The sequence below is a fragment of the Physeter macrocephalus genome, chromosome 4, assembly GCF_002837175.3.
Source record: "Physeter macrocephalus isolate SW-GA chromosome 4, ASM283717v5, whole genome shotgun sequence".
Taxonomy (NCBI): domain Eukaryota; kingdom Metazoa; phylum Chordata; class Mammalia; order Artiodactyla; family Physeteridae; genus Physeter; species Physeter macrocephalus.
In genome coordinates, this window is record NC_041217.1 from 1,594,454 (window position 1) to 1,620,523 (window position 26,070).

The 26,070-nt window shown below is 44.1% G+C and overlaps 1 protein-coding gene across 1 annotated transcript in view; it reads left to right on the forward strand.

Annotated features, from left to right (window-relative positions):
• The first annotated feature begins 7,688 nt into the window (after positions 1-7,688).
• KIF14 (kinesin family member 14) overlaps positions 7,689-26,070 on the forward strand; it is a 56,695-nt gene continuing 38,313 nt past the window's right edge. Inside the window, exons 1-12 of the mRNA XM_024130613.2 lie at positions 7,689-8,042; positions 10,801-11,998; positions 13,582-13,836; positions 14,358-14,445; positions 18,068-18,166; positions 19,177-19,229; positions 20,523-20,553; positions 20,980-21,087; positions 22,217-22,333; positions 23,367-23,482; positions 24,740-24,912; positions 25,865-26,012. Of these exons, the coding sequence (XP_023986381.1) occupies positions 10,914-11,998; positions 13,582-13,836; positions 14,358-14,445; positions 18,068-18,166; positions 19,177-19,229; positions 20,523-20,553; positions 20,980-21,087; positions 22,217-22,333; positions 23,367-23,482; positions 24,740-24,912; positions 25,865-26,012 (2,273 nt within the window). The 5' untranslated portion in view covers positions 7,689-8,042; positions 10,801-10,913. The remainder of the gene's footprint in view (positions 8,043-10,800; positions 11,999-13,581; positions 13,837-14,357; positions 14,446-18,067; positions 18,167-19,176; positions 19,230-20,522; positions 20,554-20,979; positions 21,088-22,216; positions 22,334-23,366; positions 23,483-24,739; positions 24,913-25,864; positions 26,013-26,070) is intronic.

Genomic DNA, 26,070 nt, shown 5'->3' on the forward strand with positions numbered 1-26,070 from the left:
TTTCCTTTCCTTAATATGGCTACTACAGGATTTAAAGCTCTCGCCTGGCTGACATATTGGACAGCCCTCCTTTAGACTTTCAAATAGTGGAACGGATCCCTAGGGCTGCAGTTTGCACTCCCCTTGTTAAATTCAGGAGACTGGGCCGCAAACTGATCAGCCAGAAGTTTGTTTTCACTTTCTTTTTTCAGGAAAAAGATCTCAAACTGCTCAGGCCTGACTGTTGTCAATTGGAGTGGACGTTTGGGGCCAACGAACAGTTGTGGTACAGAAATTTAATTAATGATATTGGAGACATGCAGCTGGGAGAAATAAAGGACACAGTGGAGAAGACTGCTTTTGTGGGCATTATTTCATATCATTTCATAGGAATTAAACCCATAAAGTGCACACAAACCTTCACCATGGCTTGGGGGAAACACTGTTATCACAGAGGACAGAAAATACCATCATTATTCATCTCTGTGCTGCAGGAAACTGAGAAACATTAATCCAAACAGAACACTACACTCTCTGTTGAGCCCCAGACCATTAGATCCGAAAAAAAAAAAAAAAATGCAGAACTCTTTCTGATGGAGGATTTCTTTTTTTTCCTGAGTGAGTCAGAGAACAGACTGTGGTTTAAACCAAAAAAAAAAAAAAAAAACAGAAAAAAAAAAATGAAGCCTTCTGCAAACGGGTAAAGGCATGTGGACGGGTATGGAATGATTCTTGAAGCTGTGAGACTGCCAAGCCCGCCTTTTCTCCCACTGAGAAGCCTGGCATCATGTATAATTCTTGCCATCCAGGTGGCCTCTTATTTGACAGCTGCCCTTTGAAATCCACAGATAAGAGAAGCAGTCACTCGGCGCAACCTTTTTTATGCTGTTTTTTAAATGAGAAAACTCATTTATATGAACACACACTGAAAAGGGGTTATAAAAACAGCTAAATTTGTATCAGTTTAGATAATTCTAGATACTCCTAGTATTACAATTTAACAAGAAAAGCTACGCGATTCTAAACTATTTTGGGCTTAAGATGGACCACTGAGTGATTTATACACATTCAACGTCCTTCCTGAGACCATCTTTTTAAACTTGTTGAAAGGTAGGTGACACAAAATCTTTCATTCTCCACTTTGGAAAAATAGCTCCAATTCTACTTGGAAGAGTCGGCACCAGTTTTAACAGGATGTCAAAAATGACCTTGGGCCATGTTGGCAAAGCATGGAGGGGAGAAGACACCTGATCGAAGGTCAAATTTGGCCTGTTTAAAAAAAAAAATGTTCTTCCTAAGTGAGCCCCAGAGCTCCCTTTATGTAGAAATAGGTTACCTGGTAGACTTCGGGGTTGACAACGGTTCTAAATCTTACTAATCTTCTCTGGAATGAAACCAGCAGGATTCAAAGAGAAAAAAGTGGCTGGACTAATGCCTGAGTTCTTTTTGTATTGAAAAAAAAAAAAGGATTACTCACTTAATGTCATTGTTTCTTTTAAAATTCCTGGCAGTGTTGCTAAATGTATTTAGCTTATGAAACTGATCATAAAGGTTTTCATCAGCCTCATCAAAACATACAAGGCTGCTATATGCCTGCTTCCAAGACTGTTGGTCTAACATGCACTAGAGTTTAGAAAGAAAATAGAAAATATGACAGATTTAAAACTACCCTTATGTTTGTTTAACACTTGTGCTTATCACAGTGCCACAGAAATGTGAGAATTAGAAACAATCTTAGTAAAAACAACAGGTCAGGGCAGTGATGCAGGGCACCAGCAATGGCGCCCCATTTCCTGAGCTCTGAACTTGGCTCTGTGACTTAATAGGCTAATAAGATCAGGCAAGTTATTTAACAACTTGGAAACTCAGTTTACCTCATCTGTAAAACAGCAATGATCACAATAATAGTACCTGCCTTACAGGGTTATGGAAATTAAATGAGATAATGTACGCATCTTACATAAAGAAGAGACTCAGGAATTGCTGGTTTATTGGATAATTTAATCCAGTCATTGAGTTTCACAGGTGAGGAAACTACACACGGAGACCCCGCCTCAGTTCCCTCCACTGAGCCTCGACGGAGCTCAGCTCTGATCACTTCTCCTCCACTTCCCATCTGGGCCTTTAAAATTAATCCCCATGGTCCTGTTTGGTTATGGACCCCAAAATGCAGCCAGATACAAACACCTACACACTCAGAAAATAAGCCTCATTTTAATAATTTAAAAATTATGAAATTGTGTAAATTGTAATAGATTTGTATCCTAAGAGACCATTAATTAGCATGAGTTAATCATTTTTCTTTAAATCTTAACATAACAGAAGGCTTCAGATGTGCTTGCTTTACTTCTGAACACTTTCTACGCGTTTTCTTTTGGTTTGTCTCCCTCTGGTGGATTAAAAAAAATACTTCCTTTCATTTTCAGAATAACCATGGATTTTTTTGGAACAGGTTTTGCTCTAGTTAAGAGTTGGTCTGTTGTCAGCCTGGTTCATGTTGTGGAACTTCTAGAAAACTATCTTTCTTGGATGGGAATCTCTGCAGAGGCTCAGATTCAGGGAGGGCACCTGCTCCCTGACACTAAGAAGCTCATGCAAAGACACAGAGGTGTATTCAGAGAATGACGTGTGGTTTGAATGTCTGAGAATAAAGTACAAGAGATTGGGGTGAAGGGCGATGGTAAGAGATGAAGTAGAAGGTTGAGCAGGCACCAAATCATTGGGCTTTTAAAGTTATGTTTGAATTTTATTTTGTAGGTAATGGGAGTTGCATTAGTTAGGATGAGGCTGCAAAAACAGGAAGCCCAAATAAGTAGCTTTTAAAACAAAAGGGTTATTTCTGTCTGTGTAAAAGAAGTCAGGAAGTAGGCAGTCCAGGGTTTGACACAGAGTTCCCTGTCATCAGTGATCCAGGCTCCTTCCAAAAAGTCCTACTCCATCCCTAGGGTGTGGCCTTTGTCCTCATGGTCCAAAATAGCTGCCAGAGCTCCAGCCATCACTTGCATTTATCCAATTGGACATCTACATTGGCACTTCAATCTCAACTTTCCCAGAAAATACGCTGATTCCTACCCCCAAGCCAGTTCTTCTGTTTTGTTCTTTAGCTTCCCATTTCACTAGAGGAAAGAGCAGTGAAATGAGGCTGAGAGGGAGGTGCAGGAGACTCTGAAGCTGAGGAGAGAGAGTTCAGAAAACAGCAGAAGAGTGATTTAAAGGGGAGCAGTGACCAGTCATCTAAATGCTGCACAGAGCTCAAGTTGCACGTGCTCTGCAGGTTGACTTTTATTAGAGGTGCCAGTGAGGCTGGTGACCTTGGTGATGATGTGTCTGCACTTGTTTTGCAGAGCAGAGCCCTGTTCAGTGTTGAAGCTCGTGGCAGCCCTGACCAATGCGGCCTCCATCACATGAACCCAATGTGTGGATCCCCCCCGCCCAACACCTACTCGCCCCTCCGTAAGGAAACCTAGACGTGAAGAGATAGAACGGCAGCCAGAGGCCTCCAAGAGGAGGGCTGGGGGCATCTTTAAAAATTTTCTTTTTCGTATGAGAGATGCTGACGGTAGAGGGAAGTTGGGGATGTGCTGCAGGGAGGTCCCTGGGGAGATGCGGAAGCTGCACCCAGGATACAGGTGTGGCACTGGCCCTAAGGAGCAGGAAGGACACCTGTTGCTCTGAGGCCAGACCTAAACAAGGGCTTAAATGAAGAAAAGTTTGCAGCTGGTGGCAAATGAGGTCACAAACTAAGACAAAAATATTACCAGTAGAGCTACCTTAGATGATGAAAGCCACAGTTGCTTCTTAGTTTCCATTTATGGAGGCCTTTTGTTCCATGCAATGTGTGTGCAATTTTCAATTTTCATACACATTATCTTTTTTTTTTTTTTTGGCCTTGTGGTTTGTGGGATCTTAGTTCTCTAACCAGGGATCGAACCTGGGCCCATGGCAGTGAAAGCACCGGGTCCTAACCACTGGACCACCAGGGAATTCCCCACATTATCTATTTTAATTCTCACAAATATCTAAGTTAACTATATACAGTCAAAACATATATCAATTAAAATTTACATGCAATGATGTGTCGCATGTTTCAGATGGTTTTGCGTGCATTATCTAGTTTGATTTTTCTAGCTATTGTTGACGATATCCCCTCATTTTACAGGTCAAGAAGCCAAGGGTCAGAAAGGTAAAGTAATCTGAGTGGCAGGCAGATTGTATGACTTTAGATTCCCAAAGGAGGCGTTATTTTAATGAGTCAAATCTGAAAACAGGTTTGAACTGTAGGGCATTTTAAACAGCTGCTGTGTCACCAGTAAGGAAGCATTCCCTTTGCCTGAACTGGAGGGCAGAGCTCTGACACCACCGGTGTCGTGTGGGTGTTGGAGGGGCCGCACGTCCACAAAGTCGGGCAGCAGGCCAGGACTAGAGGCCCCGAGATTTCATTTCATTTCATTTGAGATGAAATGAGATTCCTTCAGGATGCTCGCCCTGGAATCTTGTGTGACCGAATCTGAACAGTCTACATTCCTTTTTCCTTTTTTTAGTTCAACAGTATTTTATTTTTATTTTTTTAAATTGACGTGTAGTTGATTTACAATATCATGTTCGTTTCAGGTGTATAGATTCCTTTTCTTGTCTTCCACCAAAAAGCACAGACGATCTGAAATTCTAAAAAATTTTAATCATATTAAAGCAAAATGGAGATTAGTTCTGCCCCCCCCCGCCACCTTGGAGATCATTTGTCACTGCTTTCTCCTGATTTTTAATAGACTCCAGTGAGTCCAGTACAAAAGGACTCGCTGTTTCATCTTGTGGTTATTTCTAGGGATTAAATCATAATCCTCAGCCTTCATAAAGTAAGATGTGTCATTACAGAGAGGCTGTAAACGCACGATCGCGGTTTGTCAGCACCGGCCAGGGCTCTGCAGCGTTTTGGAGAGTGGTTTTAGGCGATGCAATTTAGTAGCTTACATTTGTGGAGCATAATCCTGCGCCCGGCTCGATGCTAAGCACTTTGCATGCACTATCTAATTTAACCCTCACGACAACTCTTTAGGGGAGGTGGCATTAACATCTGCAGTTCCCAGATGAGGGAGCTGAGGTCCCCAGCAGTGACTTTCCCTGCTGGTCAGCTGCGGGCAGGATCTGAAGAGAGAAGCACCATGTCAGCGTAATATATAAAAGACCCAAATCCCTCCTGTGTAACCCGGAGGTGGCTCACAGGTGGCCCTTGATTCTGTGGAGTATTATCCCTGTGGCTGGAACTGAATCGGGAGCTTCGTACAGAGCAGGAAGAAGAGGGAAGCGTGGCTAGCGACCTGTGACCGTCCGCTGTGCTAGGCACTGCGGAGACAGGGTGACACAGACGAGGCCCCTCTCCGTCTTGGGCTCGCAGTCTGGGGCAGCGTCTGGTCTTTAGGCCACACACTGTCTGCTTCTAGTTAATTCGTAATTGTAACTTTAATGACACTTAATTGTTGTAATAGAATTTATTTTTTCCTAATTTTTAACCATTTAAAACATTCTCTCATGGTTGGCCATTGAGAGCTTTTCCAGTTTGGGGCCTACAGACTTTTAGGATGCCACTGAAATATTTTCTAAGAATAAAGTTTTGTAGTGCAGTAACTAGGTCAAAGAATATGAATCTCTTTACGATTCTTTCAATACATTATCATAGTGCTTTCTGGAGGGGGTTGCTATTTACTCAACAAATATTTATTAAGCATCTTTTATATATTAGGCCTCACACTAAGCAGTAGGGATACACTGTGAATGGCTGTGGTCCTTGCCCTCAAGAAGCTGACCAGTTGCTGTCACTAGAAATGTGTACTTTTAATTCTGATGCAAAATCACTAGCACCAAAATTAAAAAACATTTTTTTCACTTGAACCTCTCTTTTTTTTTTACACTCGCATTTAATGGCTGGGTTTTACATTCTACTTTTATCTGAATTATTTTTGTGTGTCTATGAATTCTTTATTGCGTGAAGTCCCTTCGCCCATTTTTACATTTTATTTATTTTCTTATTCTATTCATAAACTTATTTGCCTTATAACATTGAAAGAGATCTTTACATCTTGTCACACTTAATGTATTTTTCTAGTTAGTTTACTACATTTTATTTTTGTTATTTTGAACTATACTTAAGTTAAAATTTTTATGTATTTGTCAGTCTTCCTTTGCCATATCTTCTTTTGCTTCTAGACTTGATCATTTTCCCATATATCTGATAAATACAATATTCTTTTTTTCTGATAGTTGCTCTATAACTTAATTTTAATAAATTTTAGCATGATTTTTAAAGTGAGCTTTAGAATGAGTACTTTATCATCCACTCAATTTTTCTATATAGCTGGAGTCCAATTTGGTTTCTCTATCCTACTGAATACATTTCCATTATCTGCACTTTTTCTGTTTAAAAAATATAGTTGCTTTATAATATTTGCTGGACTAGAGTCCCTCTCACAGATCTGGTTATTTTTCAGCATGTATTTTTATTGTTTTTTCATGCTTCAAAATCTTATTGTAATATTTATAGAAAGTAAGTTATATCTCACGACGTGGGCTTTGGAATTCTAGTTACACCGCCTGCTAGTTGCCTGATTTTTCACAAGTTTAACTCTAGACCTCAGTCTCTCATCTGTAAACTGGGGAATCATATTAATATTTACCTCGTAAGATATTCAGGATTAACAGAAAAAATTCCATGTAAGACATTTAGCGCACTTCCCATCACCAGGCTTTGCACAGGAAATCCTAGAAAAGTGTGAATGATTCTGGTTCACTCGGGGGCAAACAGCCATTTCTGCACCGAGAAGTCCTGCTGTGAGGCGGACGGACTGTGCTCACTGTGCACCGAGGCTGGACAAGCGCGCCACTGCCCGCCAAGCCCAGCCGAAGGCGCCCCCAGCCGCCCAGAGCCCGCGCCCCCTGCGCGGCTATGGCCGCTCCCAGCTCAGTGCGCGCAGCCCGGAGGGCGGGCCCGTTGCCTAGGAGATGCGAGCTCCGCGCTACGGACGCACGCTTCCGGGAGAACGTGCTTGCGCGGCGCCCGGCAGCCAATCAGAGGGCGGGGCGCGCGTTCAAACCGCTGGTCGGCGGCGGAGGCGTGAGCGGCGCGGGAAGGCCTGGGGCCTGCTAGGTGGGTTACGCGAGGTAGGGGTTGCGGCCTGGGGGCGGCGCGTCGGTGCGGGCGGCGGCGGGGCGGGGGCCGAGCGGCTCGGGAGTCCGGGCGGGGCGGGGCAGGGGTCCCCCAGGGGGACGGGGCGGGGGTCCCGCAGGAGGGACAGGGGCGGGACCGGGCCTCGCCCTTCGCGCCGCTGCCCCCGCCGGGGCCGCCTTCGGGGCGCGTCGCTGTCCCGGTCCCGGCGTGACCGCTGAGAACCGGTCCCGGAGTCTGGGCACCATTTCCCTCCGGTCTCACAGCGACCCCCGCCCCCCAAAACAAAGAGCCGTCTCGCTCCGTGTAAGTAGCAGCAGGTTTTCAGCTGCGGTTGAAGGTCCGCAATCTCTTCTTTTTTTTTTTTGCGGTAGGCGGGCCTCTCACTGTTGGCGGCCTCTCCCGTTGCGGAGCACAGGCTCCGGACGCGCAGGCTCAGCGGCCATGGCTCACGGGCCCAGCCGCTCCGCGGCATGTGGGATCTTCCCGGACCGGGGCACGAACCCGCGTCCCCTGCATCGGCAGGCGGACTCTCAACCACTGTGCCACCAGGGAAGCCTCGCAATGTCTTCTTGCCTTTGTATTTGCTTCCGTAACAGGAAGTCTCCCTGCTTTTAGTTAAAAGGTGACGGGAGATGCTTAGGTCCTGGCGAAGTTTCCGGTAATGATTGTTAGTGATTTAGAACTTTCAAAGGCTTCCTTGAAAGTGAACCTCTGTTATTTTGTTCCTCCAGAGCCGTAATCTCTGGGGTCGACCTTAAAAATACAACAGCCAGTTGATGGATTAGCAGGAAGAGTCTATGTGGGAGCAGCAGAGAACTGCAGCTCAGGGCGAGCTCGCTGGAGCAGAAAGGGTGGACCAGCCCAGAGCAGAGGAGAGGGGCTTGTCTGTCCCGGCACCTCCCAGGTAGTGTGGGCTCCGTGAGACCGCCCATGGAGTCACAGGAATGTTTTGTTTCATATAAAAGTTATATTTGTGCTATACTGTAGCCTATGAAGTGTGCAATAGTATTGTGTCTAAAAAAACAATGTATATACCTTCATTTAAAACACTTTAATGGTAAAAATGCTAACCATCATCAGAGCCTTCAGTGCGTCCTAGTAGTAACATCAGAGACCGCGGATCACAGATCACCATAACAAGTAGGGCGCTAATGAAAAAGTTTGAAATATTGTGAGAATTACCAAAACGTGACGCAGACATGAAGTGAGCCGATGCAGTTGGGAAAATGGCTCTGACTTGCTGATGCAGGGTTGCCGCAAATCTTTAGTTTGTAAAAAGCGCAGTATCTATGGGGCAGCAAAGCGCCTAAGACTGGTCTGCCTGTGTGAAGAAAAGGAGGGAATTGAACGACAGTCCGGGTGGTGATCACCTCCTAGTGGCTGAGCTGCGTATTTTCTCATTGGCTGGGCGGTTGCTATAGGCGACGAGGAAACCTTTCTTCCTCTGCTCTGGGATGTGAAGTAGCTTCTTCCTGTAGAATCTGTAAAACATGGCAAGGGATAAAGCATGAGAGCTGCTCTTTAGATCCCCCAGTTCTATTTTAAATTAGGTTTCCTTTATTTACTTTCACAATGAAATATGTGTCAATGATCAGGTGTCATTTGGCAAGTTAGAATCAGGCATGCAAATGTGAAGACTTGTTTACATCAATATAACCAGTTTGATTCAGCGTTGACTAGAAGCCAGACCTCTTAGCTGTCACTGCAGTTCTCTTTTCCCTGAAACATGAATGCTGGATCGCTACTGTTGACACATAGTTAACATACATTCCTGTCTACTTTGCTGTCTAACTGCTAGAGGGCAGGCTGTCTACTTAACTAATCTTGCATAATTTTTCTCAGCACAAGCAATTGATGTACAGCACTTATCATATTTATTGTCTCTGCTACTTATTTGGGAATAATCTGTCTGTGACGCCGCTCAAACTCATTTCCCTGAGGCATTCTTGCGTGTAACGTGCATTCCGCTGACGCAGAAGTGCTTCACTCCGGTCTTTAACTTCGGTGCTGGAGTGTCCCCGTTAGGCCCCCTTCTGCTCCCCACGCTGGGGGTACTTCAAAAAAAACCTTTGCTGACATGTTCTCTTTTCTAACATTTACCATCGTAACCGCTTTTAAGTGGACATCCTTAAATATATTCGTATCGTGTGTGGTCGTCACTAGCATCTGTCGCCATAACTCTGTCATCTCGTAAATCTGAAACTCTGTACCTGTTAAACACTAACTCTCTGTTCTCCCCTCCCCCAGATCCTGGCAACTTTCTGTCTTTATTATTTTAACTACTCTATGCACTTGATATAAGTGATATCATATGTTATTTGTCTTTTTGTGACTGGCTTATTTCACTTAGCATAATGTCCTCGAGGTTCATCCATATTGTAGCAATTGCAGAATTTCCTTACTTTTAAAAGATGAATAACGTTACCACATTTTGGTAAGCCATTCATTGGTCAATGGACACTTGGGTTGCTTCCCCATTTTAGCTATTGTGGATAATGCTGCTATGAACATGAGCATAAAAATATCTCTTCGAGACCCTGCTTTCATTTCTTTTGCGTATATACCCAGAAGTGGAATTGCTAGGTCATGTGGTAATTTTAATTTTTTGAGGACTGTCCATACTGTTTTCCATAGTGGCTGTACCATTTTGCATCAGCAGTACACAAGGGTACCAGTTTCTTCACATCCTGGTCAACACTTGTTTTTTTTTTTTTTTCTTTTCATAGTAGCCATTCTAATGAGCTAGTGATGTGGCATCTCATTATAGTTTTGATTTGCTTTTACCTAATGATTAGTGATTTTGAGCATCTTTTTATGTGCTTGTTGGCCATTCTTATGTCTTTTTTTAAAAAAATTAATTAATTTATTTATTTTTGGCTGTGTTGGGTCTTCGTTTCTGTGCGAGGGCTTTCTCTGGTCGCGGCAAGCGGGGGCCACTCTTCATCGCGGTGCGCGGGCCTCTCACTATCGCGGCCTCTCTTGTTGCAGAGCATAGGCTCCAGACGCGCAGGCTCAGTAGTTGTGGTTCACGGGCCCAGTTGCTCACAGCATGTGGGATCCTCCCGGACCAGGGCTCGAACCCATGTCCCCTGCATTAGCAGGCAGATTCTCAACCACTGCACCACCAGGGAAGCCCCATTCTTATGTCTTTGACATGTGCTTTTTTTTTTTCTTTTTCCTTTTTTGGCTGTGCCACACAGCATGCGGGATCTTCGTTCCCTGACCAGGGATCGAACCCGTGCCCCCTGCAGTGGAAGTGAAGTCTTAACCACTGGACCACCAGGGAAGCCCCCGACATGTGCTTTTTACATTGTTAAAGTCACCTGGCACATTTGGCCTGATAGAAATGTTATCTGTGCATTCCTTCTAGACTAAGGAAATGAAAACAGGGGTCTTGCCTTTGAAAATCCATAGTATCCATCAGAGGGCCTGGCACCTCATGGGAGCTCAGCCGAGTAATGATTGGAAGTAATGACTGTAGGCTCTTTGAGGTCAGAGGTTTGTCTGAAGCTGCATGGGAACAGTATCTGAGCTGGAGATCATGACCTACTCTGACGTATTGCTCTGAGCAGTTACTTTCACCATGGAAGGTCCTCATGTTTTTACGGCCTATTCGTATTCTGTGCCATCTAAATTTTATTTATTTATTTATTTAATTCTAGCAGATAATTGTGGAAACTGATGCAGAAGGAATGGCCGGAAGTTAAATGAACGTCCGAAGAAGAGCTTAAAGTTTCTTCAGCAACACGCTTTCTAAAAATAACTTGCTGCCACAATGTCAGTTTACACTGCACATAGTAGAAATGACAGCAATATCCTTGGTATCCCTTCTTCCCCAAAGAGTTCATCGCTGCCTGTCCTCCCCCATGGTAGCAGGCTGAAGCTGCATTCAAAGTCGGATATGTCAGAATGTGAAAATGATGATCCGTTATTGATATCCGCAAGTAAAACCGGAGACATAAATAGCACTTATGTTATCTCTGCCTGTAAAAAAACGGAAGATACAGCCCTTCCCCCTAACCCTGTGGGAAGGTTAACGCTTCAGAGGAGAGTGACAAGGAGCCAAGAATCCTCTCTGCTTGGTCGTGAGTCGGGAGACACAACTGCAAAAACAGCAGAAACATGTCTTGCGTTACAACGTCGGGCTAAGACAGATTCCGTGGAAAAGTGGAAAGCAGCGCAGAATGTGGGAGGTAAAGGAGAAAACAATTGTGCTTCACCAGAAACTAGTATAAATGTAAAGACTGTAAATAATGATAGAAGGTTTCTTGTCACACCTTCTGTACCTTTAGCTGCAGACCCAAAAGACCCTGAAGTGAAGGCTGGCGGAAAATACAAAGAAACGCTTTCTGCTGTCAGTGGGGCAGAAGAAAATGTTGCCCTTAAGTCCCTAAGTGATAGACCACCCGCTGGTTCCCAGAGTCAGACTGAAGCTGTTAGATCAGGATGCTTGGCAACGAAACCTATTCAGAGCAAGTTGGATATCAGAGTGTCAGGAACAGGAAGCTTACATCACAGAAGTGCTGGGAAGGATGGTGCGAAACTTGCACCTAAATTTGAAAGCTTAGAGAAAAGAACACCTTCGAAGTGTGTTACAGAGAACAGATCGACACCAAAGCGTGGCATTCCTCAGTTTAAGAGCCCATCTGCATCAGTTCTGAAAAACAGGATGCCTACCCTTCAAGTTAAACAAAGGCCGAAAAGTTCTCTTCCCGCAAATAAAAGGGAACGGTCACGAGAAAATATATTCCTTCTTGAAGAAGAAACTGCACTTCGGAGAACCTCTACAGAAACAGACCCCCTAAAAGTGGAAAACAGTCAAGTGACGGTGGCAGTCAGAGTCAGGCCTTTCAGCACGCGGTACGTTCCCCTTTCTGTCTAAGGCCAGGCTGGTGGCCTGGAGCTTGTCCAGTTCCGCTCTGCCTTGGGGAAGTCAGCGTGTTCATGCATTTTCAAACCGGCTGGTGATTCTTTTATACAGACAGAACTTCTCGGTTCAGTTGTAGTATGTGGATTATTTTTGATTATTGGCTGTAAAATTAAAAAATCGAAGTCACCGTATTTTGCAGACGTAAGTTTCTCTGGATATACTGCTTTTTAAAAGTCTGAATGACTTCAGTCTAATGCAGTCTGCTTTCAAATCTGTAATGTATGGTGGGATCTCTACCTTTCCCTTGAAAAGAGCTACAACAGGTCACTCGTTCCCCAAAGAGGTCCTTCCAAAACCCTTTCCAGAGTGGTGGTCACCCCCTCATCATCTCTGCTGTGTGGTGGTTATATGCTCACTCATTTATTAGATTTGATTTTGATGGCAAAAAAAAATCTCTCCCCAAAAGTGCTTGTGGGTGAGACACTCACAGATTGTGGGTTGTGCTGAAAAAGATGACCCGCCCAGTGTGAATGTGGCATCTGGTTATCTTTACGTACTTGGAGAGAGGACTGTGAAGACTTCACAGAGTCAGTAGTTTTTAACTCTTTTGTGGACCTAAGTGAGTTAGAGGAGGGTATGGTGAGCCGGCAGTGCAGACGGACCTCTGGTTTGAACCTAAACGGCCAGCAGTTAAGGCAAGTTCCACAGGGCCTTGAGCCTTTTAGCTGAAAACGTGGGGTCAGTGATAAGGGGAGAGAACTCAGTACCGAAGAGCCTCGAGACTGTGTGGGGAAGAGGGGCAGAAGGGACAAGCCCAGGATGGGTGGCTGCCCTGGAGAGGATGGAGCGAGGGACCACGTGCTGATTCCAGACCCAGCAGGCGCCCGTAGCAGGGCCGTGGTGGAGGATGAGGGAGGTGGTTTCCTCGGTAGTTTCTGATCTAAAGCAGAGCTGGGGCCAGACAAGGCCTGATAATGCTTTTCTGCAGCTCTGGAGCCGGTGAAAGATTTCCTGCTAAGTCTTAGGTGGAAGAAGGATGGACCCAAAGAGATAATTTAAAGGAGGGAGGGACCTTTGGATTCATAGAAACGTAACTAGTAGCCCAGAGGCGCTTATGGTTCAGACTTGTATCTAACTGAGTTTGTTGAAATTGTGTTTCTTACCAGCTTTACTTAGATTTGTACCTCCAAAATTTCTTTATAATATATTCAAACAAGTTTCCAGGTTTGAACTGCTGAGACAGGTAGATTATAGTAGGCAGGATGAGAAAAGGGAGAGCTTAAGAAAAAAAGGAAAAAGATGGAAAATCCTGTAAAAGTCGGGGGCGCTTTTCCAGACAAGCGATCTGGAACCCATTCTCCCTTTGAACGGTGGCGCGGCAGCTGCAGGAAATAGAGCTTGGAGACCCGCTGTTATCACGTGTGCCGGTCTGCATTTTCCACATAAAACTGAAGAATCATCTTGCCCTGGAGGACTGTTGCATTTAACTAGTTTGAGGTCCTTATTATATTCTGTGGGAATATACTCAGAATAATTATAGTAACGATATTTTTCTCTGTGCTTCTTTTTAAAGAGAGAAGAGTGAAGGAACATCCCAGGTCGTCTTCCTGAACGGGGAAGAAATAGCCGTGGAACATCCCAGCATGCGACAGGTGTACAGTTTCATTTACGATCTTTCCTTCTGGTCCGTTGAAGAGCGTCATCCCCGCTTCGCGAGCCAGACGGCCGTGTACGAGGCACTGGCGGCCCCGCTCCTGGAACAGGCCTTCGAAGGCTTCAACACCTGTCTCTTTGCTTATGGTCAGACTGGCTCTGGAAAGTCCTATACGTGAGTTGTATCATAAATCCGATTATCCAGAAATGTTTACATTTTTTGTGGGAAGCAGCATAGTTTGATAGAATATAGTTTTGCAACTGCACAGCTCTGGGCTCAAATCTCACCATTTTACATACTAGTTCTGCAAACTTGGGCAAGTTACTTCGTCTCTGGGTTTCTGTTTATGCGTGAGATATTGTTTCGTTGGCCCCATCTTACTATAAACTCTTCCTTGTGTAAACTGAAGTCCAGAGAGGTTAATTGGAAGTATTGTTGTGAGAATTACAAGCAAGTCATCTGATCAACGGTATGGTAGTAACACCCGTCCTAGAAGGAAAGACTCAAGTTTTAATAGTAGCTATAACGCTTGTTACGTTTTTACTGTATTCCAAGCCCTGTGCTAAAGGCTCTGAATTAGATAGTTCTTATTTATTCCCATTTTACAGAAGAGGAAATTGAGGTTTACTTTCTCCCCAAAGAATTTAAAAACCTAATTAGTTTTACTTCCTCCCTATTCATAATGTATTTTCCAGGATGATGGGATTTAGTGAAGAACCAGGAATAATTCCAAGATTCTGTGAAGGTCTTTTTGCTGAAATAGCCAAAAAACAAACCCAGGAGGTATGTTCTCATAGTATCCGTAAGCCTTCTTATTAGACTAGAAAACGGTCAAATCAAGTTAAAGTCAGAGTCGTGGCCACTAAGGAACTGCTCAGCAGAAGATGTTGTAATTTCTGGTCGCTCTCCTTTAGCACAGTGGTATGGGGGACGGGGGCTCCAGACTCAGAGGCGGTTCCTCCTGCTGGACAGGGATGGAGGGTCCTCTCTTCCGCCTTCTCTGTCCAATCACCTCTGTGGGCGTGGGGTGCAAGCGGCGCGGTAGTTACGCCCCGTCGTGCGTGTCTGCCGCGGGGCGGCGGCACGGCCTTCCCTAAGGACGGCAGGTGTCAGCATTAGGACAGCAACAGTAGGAGAGAGAGGAGTGACCTGCAGATTCAGCCTGGAGTGGAGGTCACAGCCTCGCTCGTGCCCCGCACTGCCCCAGTGCTGGGTGCCCACGCCCTCTCACCTGGTCCTAGTGTGGCCAGCTGTTTGCCGGGCAGCCTGTTAGACCAGTTTTCCCAAAACTTGCTTGAGGACGAGAGCCCCTGGGAATGTGTGTGTGGGTGTACTTGCTGAAAAGCTTCTGGAGATTCTGATTCGGTTGGTTTAGAGGGTAGCCTGGGAGTTTATAATTTTCATACTTTTCCTCTAGTGATTCTTATGATAAGGGGACTTGGGAAAATATTGTGCTGTACTTGAGAGCACGGAGTCGAAAGACCCGGTGCCTGTAGTGAAGAGAGTGTGATGGAGAAACGGGCCAGTACACAGCCGAGTACAGTCGGTGAGATGCTCGATAAAGTGAAGTAAATACTAGGTTAGGATGAGAGCGGCGGCTATGGGAACATGCAAGCTGGGGGCACGGGGTCCTTAAAGGAGGCGTGGCCGTGGGTTAGGCCCCTCTGTTTAGCATCTGTTTCCTTTAAAGGTGGTGGAAGCCAGGGAGGGAGAGCAGGCGAAGGCGAGGGGTCTCTGGTGTGATCACGGGTCTGGGGTGCTCCAGTTGTGGGGAACGACTTTGTCAGTGAGAGGAACACGTGAAAAGGTTAAGAGCGTGGACTTCGGAGATGGCTTGAGCTGGAGTCCAGGTTCCATCACTTTGCTGGAAGTGTGACCTTGAGCAATGTGCTTAACTTCTCTGAGTGCTTCAGCACAGAGACAGGGGATGAGGAGGATGTTCTCCTAGGTTTGTTGTGAGTGTGAAATGTGTTCGTCTGCGTGAAAGGTTTTGAACAGTGCCCGGCACATAGGGAGCCCAGCGAAGTGACTGTGGTTTTGTCAATTTGGGATCACTCAGGGTGGTAGAAGATAACAGCATGCGGGTGGGGGTCACGGGGTGGGGGTATAGCCACAGACGCCAGGCGCCTCGAAGGAGCGGACAAAGTATGCTCCTCTGTGACGTGACCTCCCCACCTTTGGCAGCTCCCCTCCCACGGCATGTTCCTCTGCCAGGCCCCCTGGAAGCCCCATAATACAGTACACTGTTTTATGTATAATAGACATTAACGCACGTTTGTTGAATTCTGAGCCCCAATACCTGTATCCAGAGCCCCTGTAAATACCCTGTAATTGCATGGGTTCACCTGTACCTGATCTCTACCCGGAAGTGCTTTGTTCCTCTCCCGGGATGCTAACTGTACCCCCGTCTGTGTCCCTCAAGTGCTGCGTTGCACCTCCAATTAGACCGTGAGTTCTCTGAGGGTGAAGCCTGCCCGGTTCCCCTCAGGTTCTCCCACGGCACCTAGAAGAGTGCTGTGTGCCTGCTAGGCCCAATAAGTATTTGGTGAATTGAACCTACATCTCTGTGATCTCCCTTGAAGCTTCTAGTTTCGTTAGCGCTGGGTGTTTGCTGACTCACTTTGGGCCTGTGGATGAAATTTATTTCTCTAACAAGGGAACATGCCCTAACTCAAGAAAGCTACATGGAAGCAAATATTCCCTTTTTGGCTTTCATACCTTGTCTTTCAGAGTCAAAAGGAGGAGAAGCTCAGCTCTACTGAGTCTGGTGATTGTTTTTTGCCGCAATCAGGAAGAAAAGCTCTGATTTAAGATCCTCACTTAGCAGATCAAGTGTTCGCCCACAGGGTCCAGCCCGCTGCGTTCCTCACGCATCACATCCTTTTCTCCTCCTTCCCCAGCCTCTCTGGCACCCGCATCTCCCCTTTCTGATTGGCCGTTTTATTTATGGTCATGATTTCTCATTTTGGTTCTTAATTTTCTATTGCTCTGTCTTATCTGTTGGAGGGTATGTTATGTTTCTCTGAGATGGAAGCTCGTGGGCTAGAACCTTGCTGTATACTTCTGTACATCCGTCTCATATAGTCCAAAGCCACGCACGTACTAAGGTGAATTGAATTAGGTGAATTTCCTAGAAGTTAGTAAGAAACGCAAGGACTTTTGTTGTTGAAATTAGAAATTTTCCTATGTTAAGATAAAATTCACATAACGTAAAATTGACCATCTTAAAATGTAAAATTCAGTGGCATTTACAACATTTATAATGTTGTGCAACCACCACCTCTATCTGGGTCTAAAAAACTTTTTATCACCCTCAAAGGAGACCATCCATGTCCCATTAAGTAGTTACAACCCATCTCCCTCCCCTCAGCCCCTACTTTCTGTCTCTGGCTTTACCTTTTCTGGACGTTTCCTGTAAGTGGAGTATCATGCAGCATGAGGTTCATCAGTGTTACAGCATGTATTGACACTTCATTCCTTTTTATGGCTGAGTAATATGCCATTGCATATATGTGCCACATCTTTATCCGTTGATGGGCATTTAGGCTGTTTCCATCTTTTGGCTTTCGTAATACTGTTGCTATTACAATACACAGTTGTACGGTTGTGTACATTTTTTATTTGAGTAATTTTTAAAAATATTTATTTGGCTATGTCAGGTCTTAGTCGCGGCACGCGGGATCTCTCCTTGCGGCGCGTGGACTCTGTTGTGCGCACGGGCTTCTCTCTCCGTGTGGCGTGTGGGCTCCAGAGCGTGCAGGCTCAGTAGTTGCGGCGTTGGCTTAGTTGCCCCCCGGCAACTAAGTGGGATCTTAGTTCCCCGACCAGGGATCGAACCCATGTCCCCTGCATTGGAAGGCGGATTTTTAACCACTGGACCACCAGGGAAGCCCTATTTGAGTAATTTTTAATTTGAATTTATTTGTAATTCTTTTGGGTAGATAGGAGTGAAATTGCTGGGTTATCCAGTAATTCTGTGCTTAACATTTTGAGAAACTGCCCACTGTTTTTCAGGACATTGGCACCATTTAACATTCCCACCAGCAGCACTGGAGGGTTCCGATTTCTCCACATCCTCATCAGCATTTGATGTTTTCCGTTTCCTTGATTACAGCCATCCTAGTGGGTGTGAAGTGGTTTCTTACCGTGGCTTTGATTTGCATTTCCCTACTGACTTGTGATGTTGGACACCTTTCCATGTGCTTGTTGACTTACTTGTGTATCTGTTTTGCAGAAACGTCTCTTCAGTCCTTTGCCTATTTTTTAATTGGTTGTTTGTCTTTCTGTTGTTGAATTGTAAGAGTTCTTTATATATTCTGGTTATTAGACTGTTATCAGATATGATTTGTAAAAAAATGCAAGAACTTTTCAAATAAATTGCATGCTGTGTTTCTGTTCCTGCTAGGTCAGCTATCACCTTGAAATGAGCTTCTTTGAAGTATATAATGAAAAAATTCACGACCTTCTGGTTTGTAAAGGTGAAAATGGGCAGAGAAAGCAAACAGTAAGATTTAAAAAATTATTTGTTTTTAATTTCTGTTTTTATTGATGCATATAATTATATTGGTTCTCAAGATGATATATAGCTTAATTACTAAAATGCATATGATAGCAAATGCTTGAGATCTACAGTCTAACTACATTGCTCTTTACTAAATAAGCTGAACATTATTGTTAGTGGACATTAAACTAGTTGTTAACTGTAACCTCATTTTACTTAAGCAAGTATTGTGTAGAAGTTAAAGATAAAACATTCCAAGATTTAGTTGGACCACTTATGTCAAATACCAAATTCCTAAAAGTCTGCAAACCAAAAAAGAATAAATTTAAAAAAACTGTATTGTTATTGTAGAATATGTATTTCACTCGATTATTTAGCAAATTGATATCTTATAGCTAATATTTTCTGTGAAGTAGAAAGTTTCACAAAGGCATAAACTTTTTTTTTTTTTTTTGCATAAACTTTTTAAACAACCGCTATAAGAATTAAAAATTTCTGACTTTGAAAAGGGCTGTGGAGAGCGAGAAGCTAAAATCTGAAGAGGTCACTTGACTTGCTCAAGGTCATACAGTTTGCTTTTGGCAACATCAAGAGACTCATACAAAACTTGGCATTTCCTTCTCTGACTTCTACGTGTTTTTAAATTTCTGCTCACAAAGTTTAAAATGTATAATGTAAAATGGAAAAAAATGTTAACTGAAATTTATTGCACGTATTTTAGAAAGCTATTTAAAAGCATATAAACAATAGCTACGGCAGGGAATAAAAAACTAGTAAGATATTTGATGTTATGGTATATCGTCAAATACTGTGCAGATGTGAACAGTTTGTGGTCTTGAGGCAGTTTCCTAGTGCCTTACAGAAGTGTTTCTTTGAGGACCTTTATATTTATTTCCGCGTAAAGACAAATCTCTTTACCGTAGACTCGAAATATAGAAAAAAAAGGTCATTTGAATTTCTCTTTTATATGAAGTATTTGCCTTGCTGTTAATGTGGCTCATGTTTGCCCACAGCTGAGAGTGCGGGAGCACCCGGCCTCCGGCCCCTACGTCGAGGGCCTGTCCACGTGAGTGTGTGCAGCCGGAGCCCATGACCACTGTGCTCTCGGCGGCCTCCCCAGCCGTGAAACGCTGCGTCACTACTTAGTCTTCTCCCCTTAATATTATCCAGTTAAACGTTCCTCCTTTTTCCAAATAGAGTGTTAGCTGCTTGTTATATCCACTTATATCTCTCACGGCACCTGTGAAGTGCCTTGCGTAGAGCATTAATTATACTGTGTATGAAATATTTGACTTTCCTCCCTTTCCCCTGCTAACCCATTAAGTTAAGCTTTTCCTCTCGAGCCGCTTTTTTTATCTGTTACTTTAAGCTGAGGAGGCGAGAAGGTGCTGAGCTCAATGTGTAGAGTTAGAAATATGCTGAGAGTCATTTATTTGGCTTTCAACTCCAAATGCTTTCTTTTTATATGTGTGTGTGTATATATATATATATATATATATATATTTTATAAATTTGTTTATTTTACTTATTTATCTTTGGCTGTGTTGGGTCTTCGTTGCTGAGCGCGGGCTTTCTCTAGCTGCGGCGAGCGGGGGCTACTCTTCGTTGCGGTGCGCGGGGTTCTCATTGCGGTGGCCTCTTGTTGCGGAGCACGGGCTCTAGGAGCAGCAGGCTTCAGTAGTTGTGGCACGTGGGCTTCAGAAGTTGCGGCACATGGGCTCAGTAGTTGTGGCACATGGGCTTAGTTGCTCCGTGGCATGTGGGATCTTCCCGGACCAGGGCTCGAACCCGTGTCCCCTGCATTGGCAGGCGGATTCTTAACCATTGCGCCACCTGGGAAGTCCCAAATGCTTTCTTAAAGGAAAAGAAAAGTGGCTAGAAAAAATTCAGCTCCATTTAGTGAATCTGGGATTGTGCTGAGACCCATACACACCCGCACTACCACACCCATATATATGTGTACCTATACATATACCTGTACCTCTACCTACGCCTAACCACACCCATATGTACAGGTACCTATACCTATGCCTTTGCCTATACATATGGGTTAAAGTTTATCTTTTGGTCTCACGATTTAGACGTGGATAAGTACAATGTTAAGACGCTAAGGTGCTTCATTATATTAAGAAAAATCGTACTTCTTAAAATTTGTTAAAATGAAAACATTATTTTATTACCTATGTTTTAGAATGGAGAAAATGAAAGATTCTGTAAGAATCAGTATAATAATAACTATGGATGATTCCACTGTGGTATTCATGGAGTAATTATGTGGTTGAAAGGTGGCTGATGTTTTATAAGAACAGGAGTGTGATCATGAGGAAAACTGATTTTGTCCTTTGCTTTTGTGAAATAGGAATGTTGTCAGCTCTTACTCTGATATCCAGGTAAGGTCCATTGTAATGATCTTCTCTCCACTAGATAGAAAGATCAGAGTCATAAATATTCATAAGAATATTTCCCCTTACTTGCTGTTTGCATAAATAAAAGGTTAGTTTATAAGGAACTGATTTTGTTTGTGTAAAGTTTAAGCAAAAGAAGTACTCTTATAAACTAAAAATTTAAATCGATCATCATGTCAGAGTTATAGAAATAGCCTTTTAAAGGTATTATTTCTTCATTCAAATTTCTATGACAGAAAAGAAAATAGAAATGGGAATGCAAATTCTTAAATAAGCGTGTATTAATATTCTTATTTTATAAACTGATTATAAATGTGTGTATATATGTGCTCACTTTACTTTGTGGTTCTTTACTTGGCTCCAGTGAGCCCCTGTCTGCAGGCCTGACCTCCTTCTCTCCTTTCTCACTAGATTTGGCTGGAACTGGGAAATAAGAGGAAGGCAACTGCGGCCACTGGCATGAATGATAAAAGCTCCCGCTCTCACTCAGTGTTCACCCTCGTGATGACCCAGACCAAGGTACTGTGTTGTGGATTAATTTCTTAGGTAAGATAGTCACTATATTCAAGTTTCATGTTTTCCTTCTTTTCTCCTTTATTTTTTAATTTTTATCATCTTTATTGGAGTATAATTGCTTTACAATGTTGTGTCAGTTTCTGCTTTACGACAGAGTGAATCAGTTATACACATACACGTCCCCATATCCCCTCCCTCTTGCATCTCCCTCCCTCCCACCCTCCCTATCCCACCCCTCTCGGTGGTCACAAAGCACCGAGCTGATCTCCCTGTGCCATGCGGCTGCTTCCCACTAGCTATCTAGTTTACATTTGGTAGTGTGTATATGTCCATGCCACTCTCTTACTTCTTTAAGTCAAAGGTAAAAGTCCAATCATATAAATATATAACATAATTGGATTTTAGGACATATACACAGTAACGCTGAGTGGCGTATACAGGAGTATGTTTTTCTCACTGTTTTAAAAATCAATAACGTGATTATTAACTTATCATGTGTTGATATTGTCATATCAATACGTGATAATATATTATCAACAGTACATGATAATTGTACAGTATTTGAAAAAACATATCAGAAAGTAAAAGATTTTAAATAATTCAGCCGTAGGGCTCCACTGCTCAAATGAGACCCCTCTAAAGAGTTTCGTATATAATCTTTCAGTTGTTTTACAATCACATGTAAACAAATTTACAAAATCTGCAACAATTTTATACTATTAAAATGACTTGCAAAGTATTATTATTCACAGCTACATAATTTTCCTTTGACTGTTAAAATTCCTCAAATTTTTCTCTGCTGTCGGACATTTGTGTTGCTTTTAAATGCTTTGCTGCTTCAGGGCTGGGGTGAACAGCACCTTTGTACATTAAGCCTTTTTTCTGTCTGTGGCCGTTTCCTTAATATCATTGCGTAATTATGGGTTTAGCCTTTAAAGTCATCCCTTTTATTTTGCATAGTCTGAGCACTGCTCAGTATGTTCTTATAAATTGTCACAGATTCAAGAAGGGATAGCTTCAAAAATAAGTGAGTGCTTTGTAATCTTGTCTAACTTTCCGTTTTGCAGACTTATATTGATGGCAAGTCGTAAAAGAACTTACGATGTGTGATTTTGATGTCCTTTTGTCCCAGACAGAATTTGTGGAAGGGGAAGAGCTGGATCACAGAATTCGGAGCCGCATAAACCTGGTGGACCTGGCGGGCAGTGAGCGCTGTTCTGAGACCCAGACGAGTGGGGAGCGGCTGAAGGTAAGGGTGAGCCCTCACGCTGGGGAGCTCAGTCCTGGGCACTGTTTTTAGGAGATTACTGGCTAAGCCCGTAATCTTTTTTCTTCTTTAATAAATTTATTTATTTATTTTTGGCCAGGTTGGGTCTTTGTTGCTGCACGTGGGCTTTCTCTAGTTGCGGCGAGCGGGGGCCACTCTTCGTTGCGGTGCGCGGGCTTCTCACTGCGGTGGCTTCTCGTGTTGCGGAGCACAGGCTCTAGAGCGCAGGCTCAGTAGTTGTGGCTCGCAGGCTCAGTAGTTGTGCCTCGTGGGCTCTAGAGTGCAGGCTCAGTAGTTGTGGCACGCGGACTCAGTTGTTCCGCGGCATGCGGGATCTTCCCGGACCTTCTTTAATAAATTTATTTATTTATTTTTGGCCAGGTTGGGTCTTTGTTGCTGCACGTGGGCTTTCTCTAGTTGCGGCGAGCGGGGGCCACTCTTCGTTGCGGTGCGCGGGCTTCTCACTGCGGTGGCTTCTCGTGTTGCGGAGCACGGGCTCTAGAGTGCAGGCTCAGTAGTTGTGGCTCGCAGGCTCAGTAGTTGTGGCTCGTGGGCTCTAGAGTGCAGGCTCAGTAGTTGGGGTACGCAGGCTCAGTAGTTGTGCCTCGTGGGCTCTAGAGCACAGGCTCAGTAGTTGTGGCACATGGACTCAGTTGTTCCGCGGCATGCGGGATCTTCCCGGACCAGGGCTTGGACCCATGTTCCCTGCACTGGCAGGCGGTATTCCTAACCACTGAGCCACCAGGGAAGTCCCTAAGTATGTAATCTTAACCAGGAATAACCTCTCTGTCCCTGCACTTTATAGAGTGTGTTGCTAAGACTTACAGAGGAACCTGTAGTTCTTGGTTATGATTGCTTCTCAGAGTCAGTTAGTAAATTTTGAGTCTGAAGAAAGTTTGTAGTTTATGGAAGAAAGTATTTCCTCAGTAATTATATGAAGGAAGAAATATATTTTGTGAAATACATTTATTGCTGAGCAGTTCCTTTCAATTAAAATGTTTGATCTTGTCTCCAGGAAGGCGTGAGTATTAACAAGTCCCTGCTGACCCTGGGAAAGGTCATATCCGCGCTCTCCGAGCAAGCCAGCGGGAGGAGAACATTCATTCCTTACCGCGAGTCTGTCCTCACATGGCAAGTAGCTTTTGGAGTATAAGGAATTGTACAAAATAGAGTGAGTACTGTGGGGGAAAAGGGCATAGACTGACTTCATGTGACTCTGGGACATAGCAGTGGTGAGCGGTACGGATTCCAGAGCCAGGCTACCTGGACTTGATCTCAGCTGTGCTTCCTACAAACTGTGTGACTTTGGGCAAATCACTTAATAGTCCTCCAGCCTGTTTCGTCATCTGTAAAATGGGGATAATATCAATACCTGTCTTTTAGGGTTGTAATGAGGGTTAAATGATGAATGAACTATTATTAGTGCCTGATGTTTGAGCATATATGATATCAACAAACACGTTACTATGTGTGTGAAGTGAAGTTTAGCACACACTGGCTGGTGTGTAAGTGTTCAAAAAGTATTTTCATTAATGAACATGTATTTAACTTCAGATATATTACATTCGGATATATTACATTCAGATTACATCTGTGTTGATTTCATACCCAATTCTGATACGGACTGCATGACTGTTGACAGCAGTGTATTGTTATATTTGACTTATTATATTATAATTGCCGCCTCAAAACATGTAAGGGAACAATCTGATTTTTTTAATGCCTTTTGAAAATTAAGAATAAGTTTTGAAAGTTAGGAATAATTCACTCTGCATTCATAAATATAGAGTTTTTCATCTCATGATCTTTTTCCTTCTAAAATAAGGCTTTTGCGTATAATAGAAAACAAAATTTGTGTTTATATGTTCATCCATCATTTTCTGCAATTTGAGCAGCTGCTTTGAAGGGCTCTGGTGACCCTGGAAATGCAAGGGTGACCAGACACACGGTCCCGCCCCTAAAGTAGCTCACAGTCTAGTATGGGGAGAGGGATTTTACTAAATATTGGAGAGGTGGCCATATTTTACAATCTTTGCACAGACTGTCGCCTCACAGAGCTGTATAAAAAGTGTGAGACGAGGGACTTTGCCCGGCTGCCCAGTGGTTAGGACTTGGCGCCCTCACTGCCGAGGGCCTGGGTTCAGTCCCTGGTCGGGGAACTAAAATTCCACAAGCTGCGCGGCCAAAATAAATAAATAAAAAGTGTGAGATGAAATAAAGTGCTCAGAGATCTAAAAATAGCTGCGAATACCAAAAAATTCTAACTGGTGTTTGAGTGAGGAGCGTAATGCTGCATTACATGTCCCGTTAGTCTGCGATGTAGTCTCTACGAAGTTGTCATGAGGTCGTTGGAGAAGCAAAGTCTAGTTGTGACTGTCTTCCTTGAAGGCTGCTGAAGGAAAGCCTGAGCGGAAATTCCAAAACGTCGATGATCGCCACGGTCAGCCCGGCGGCCAGCAGCGTGGAGGAGACCCTGAGCACGCTGAGATACGCCACCCAGGCCCGGATGATAGTCAACGCCGCCAGGGTCAACGAGGACGTGAGCGCCAAGTTGGTCAGAGGTCAACAGTTCCCTACAGACTTACAGATTATCTTGCAAGAGTTTAGTCTCAAATATTCATTTCAGTGATGAAAATATGCAGTTTAAGGCAGTTAAAGATCTTTCTCTCATATCTGTGTAATAGCTCCTAGCCATCGTTCCACACTGATGAGGAAGGCGGGTGGAAGGACGGCGGGAAAGGGAATAATGGGGAACAGTCAGAAAAAGCGGGGAAACGGGGCGGGTCGGGGGAAGGAGCCAGCGTAGGAAACCCTCCGTGGACTGAGTCGTGCGCCTGCGCAGCACAGGGACAGTAATGCCCTTTACTGTTCCTCTTGTGGCCTTTCCGCCGTCATCTGTCTGTCACCTCTGCTTCCGCTTAGCTCACTGACCCAGAGGCTGTCTGAGCCGGGTCTCTAGCGCGGGCCTCCCTTCGTCAGCGCCGGGCCCTCCTCTTGCTCGCCTGCCCGGGGATCTGGCAGAGGCGGATGGGTGCCTCAGGTGTGGGCCAGAGGAGCGTGGGTTTCCCGCCTCCTGCTCCTGTTTGGGTCCCCTCTCATTTACAGATGGGACCATTTTCATTAAAAATAAGTATTCTGAACTCCACCTTGGAAAATCTGTCATCTTTATCTAGCAGGTCTCTGTGAGTATGGTTTGCCTGGGGCAGTCCTGGTTCGTGGCTGTCATCCCAGTGTGATGAATGGTGCCCCCGGTCCTTCTCAAAGGTGTCACTCTTTGGACGATACATTACGTGGCCATACTGCTTATGAGGGAGGGAAATTCGTTAATAGGGGAGCAGTTTTTCAGGTAAAGGTTAGGTAGAGATTTGCAGGTGAAGTAAAATTTCTGCAAGTATTCTGTTTTACTTAGTATTTAAAACTTCAAATAAAATAGAAGATTGGAGGGTTATGTCTAGTGTGGGAATTACTGTATATCAAATGTTATTAATCATGCATCTTTCTACAAATATTTAGACTTGAAAGCAGAAATTGAAAAGTTAAAAGCTGCTCAAAGAAACAGTCAGAACATTGACCCTGAGCGATATAGGCTCTGTCGGCAAGAAATAACGTCCTTGAGAATGAAGCTGTATCAGCAGGAGAGAGACATGGCAGAAATGCAAAGGTGGGCTCTGGTCACTACCTTAGATGCTGTGGGTGTTGCCTGGAATCACTGGACTGGC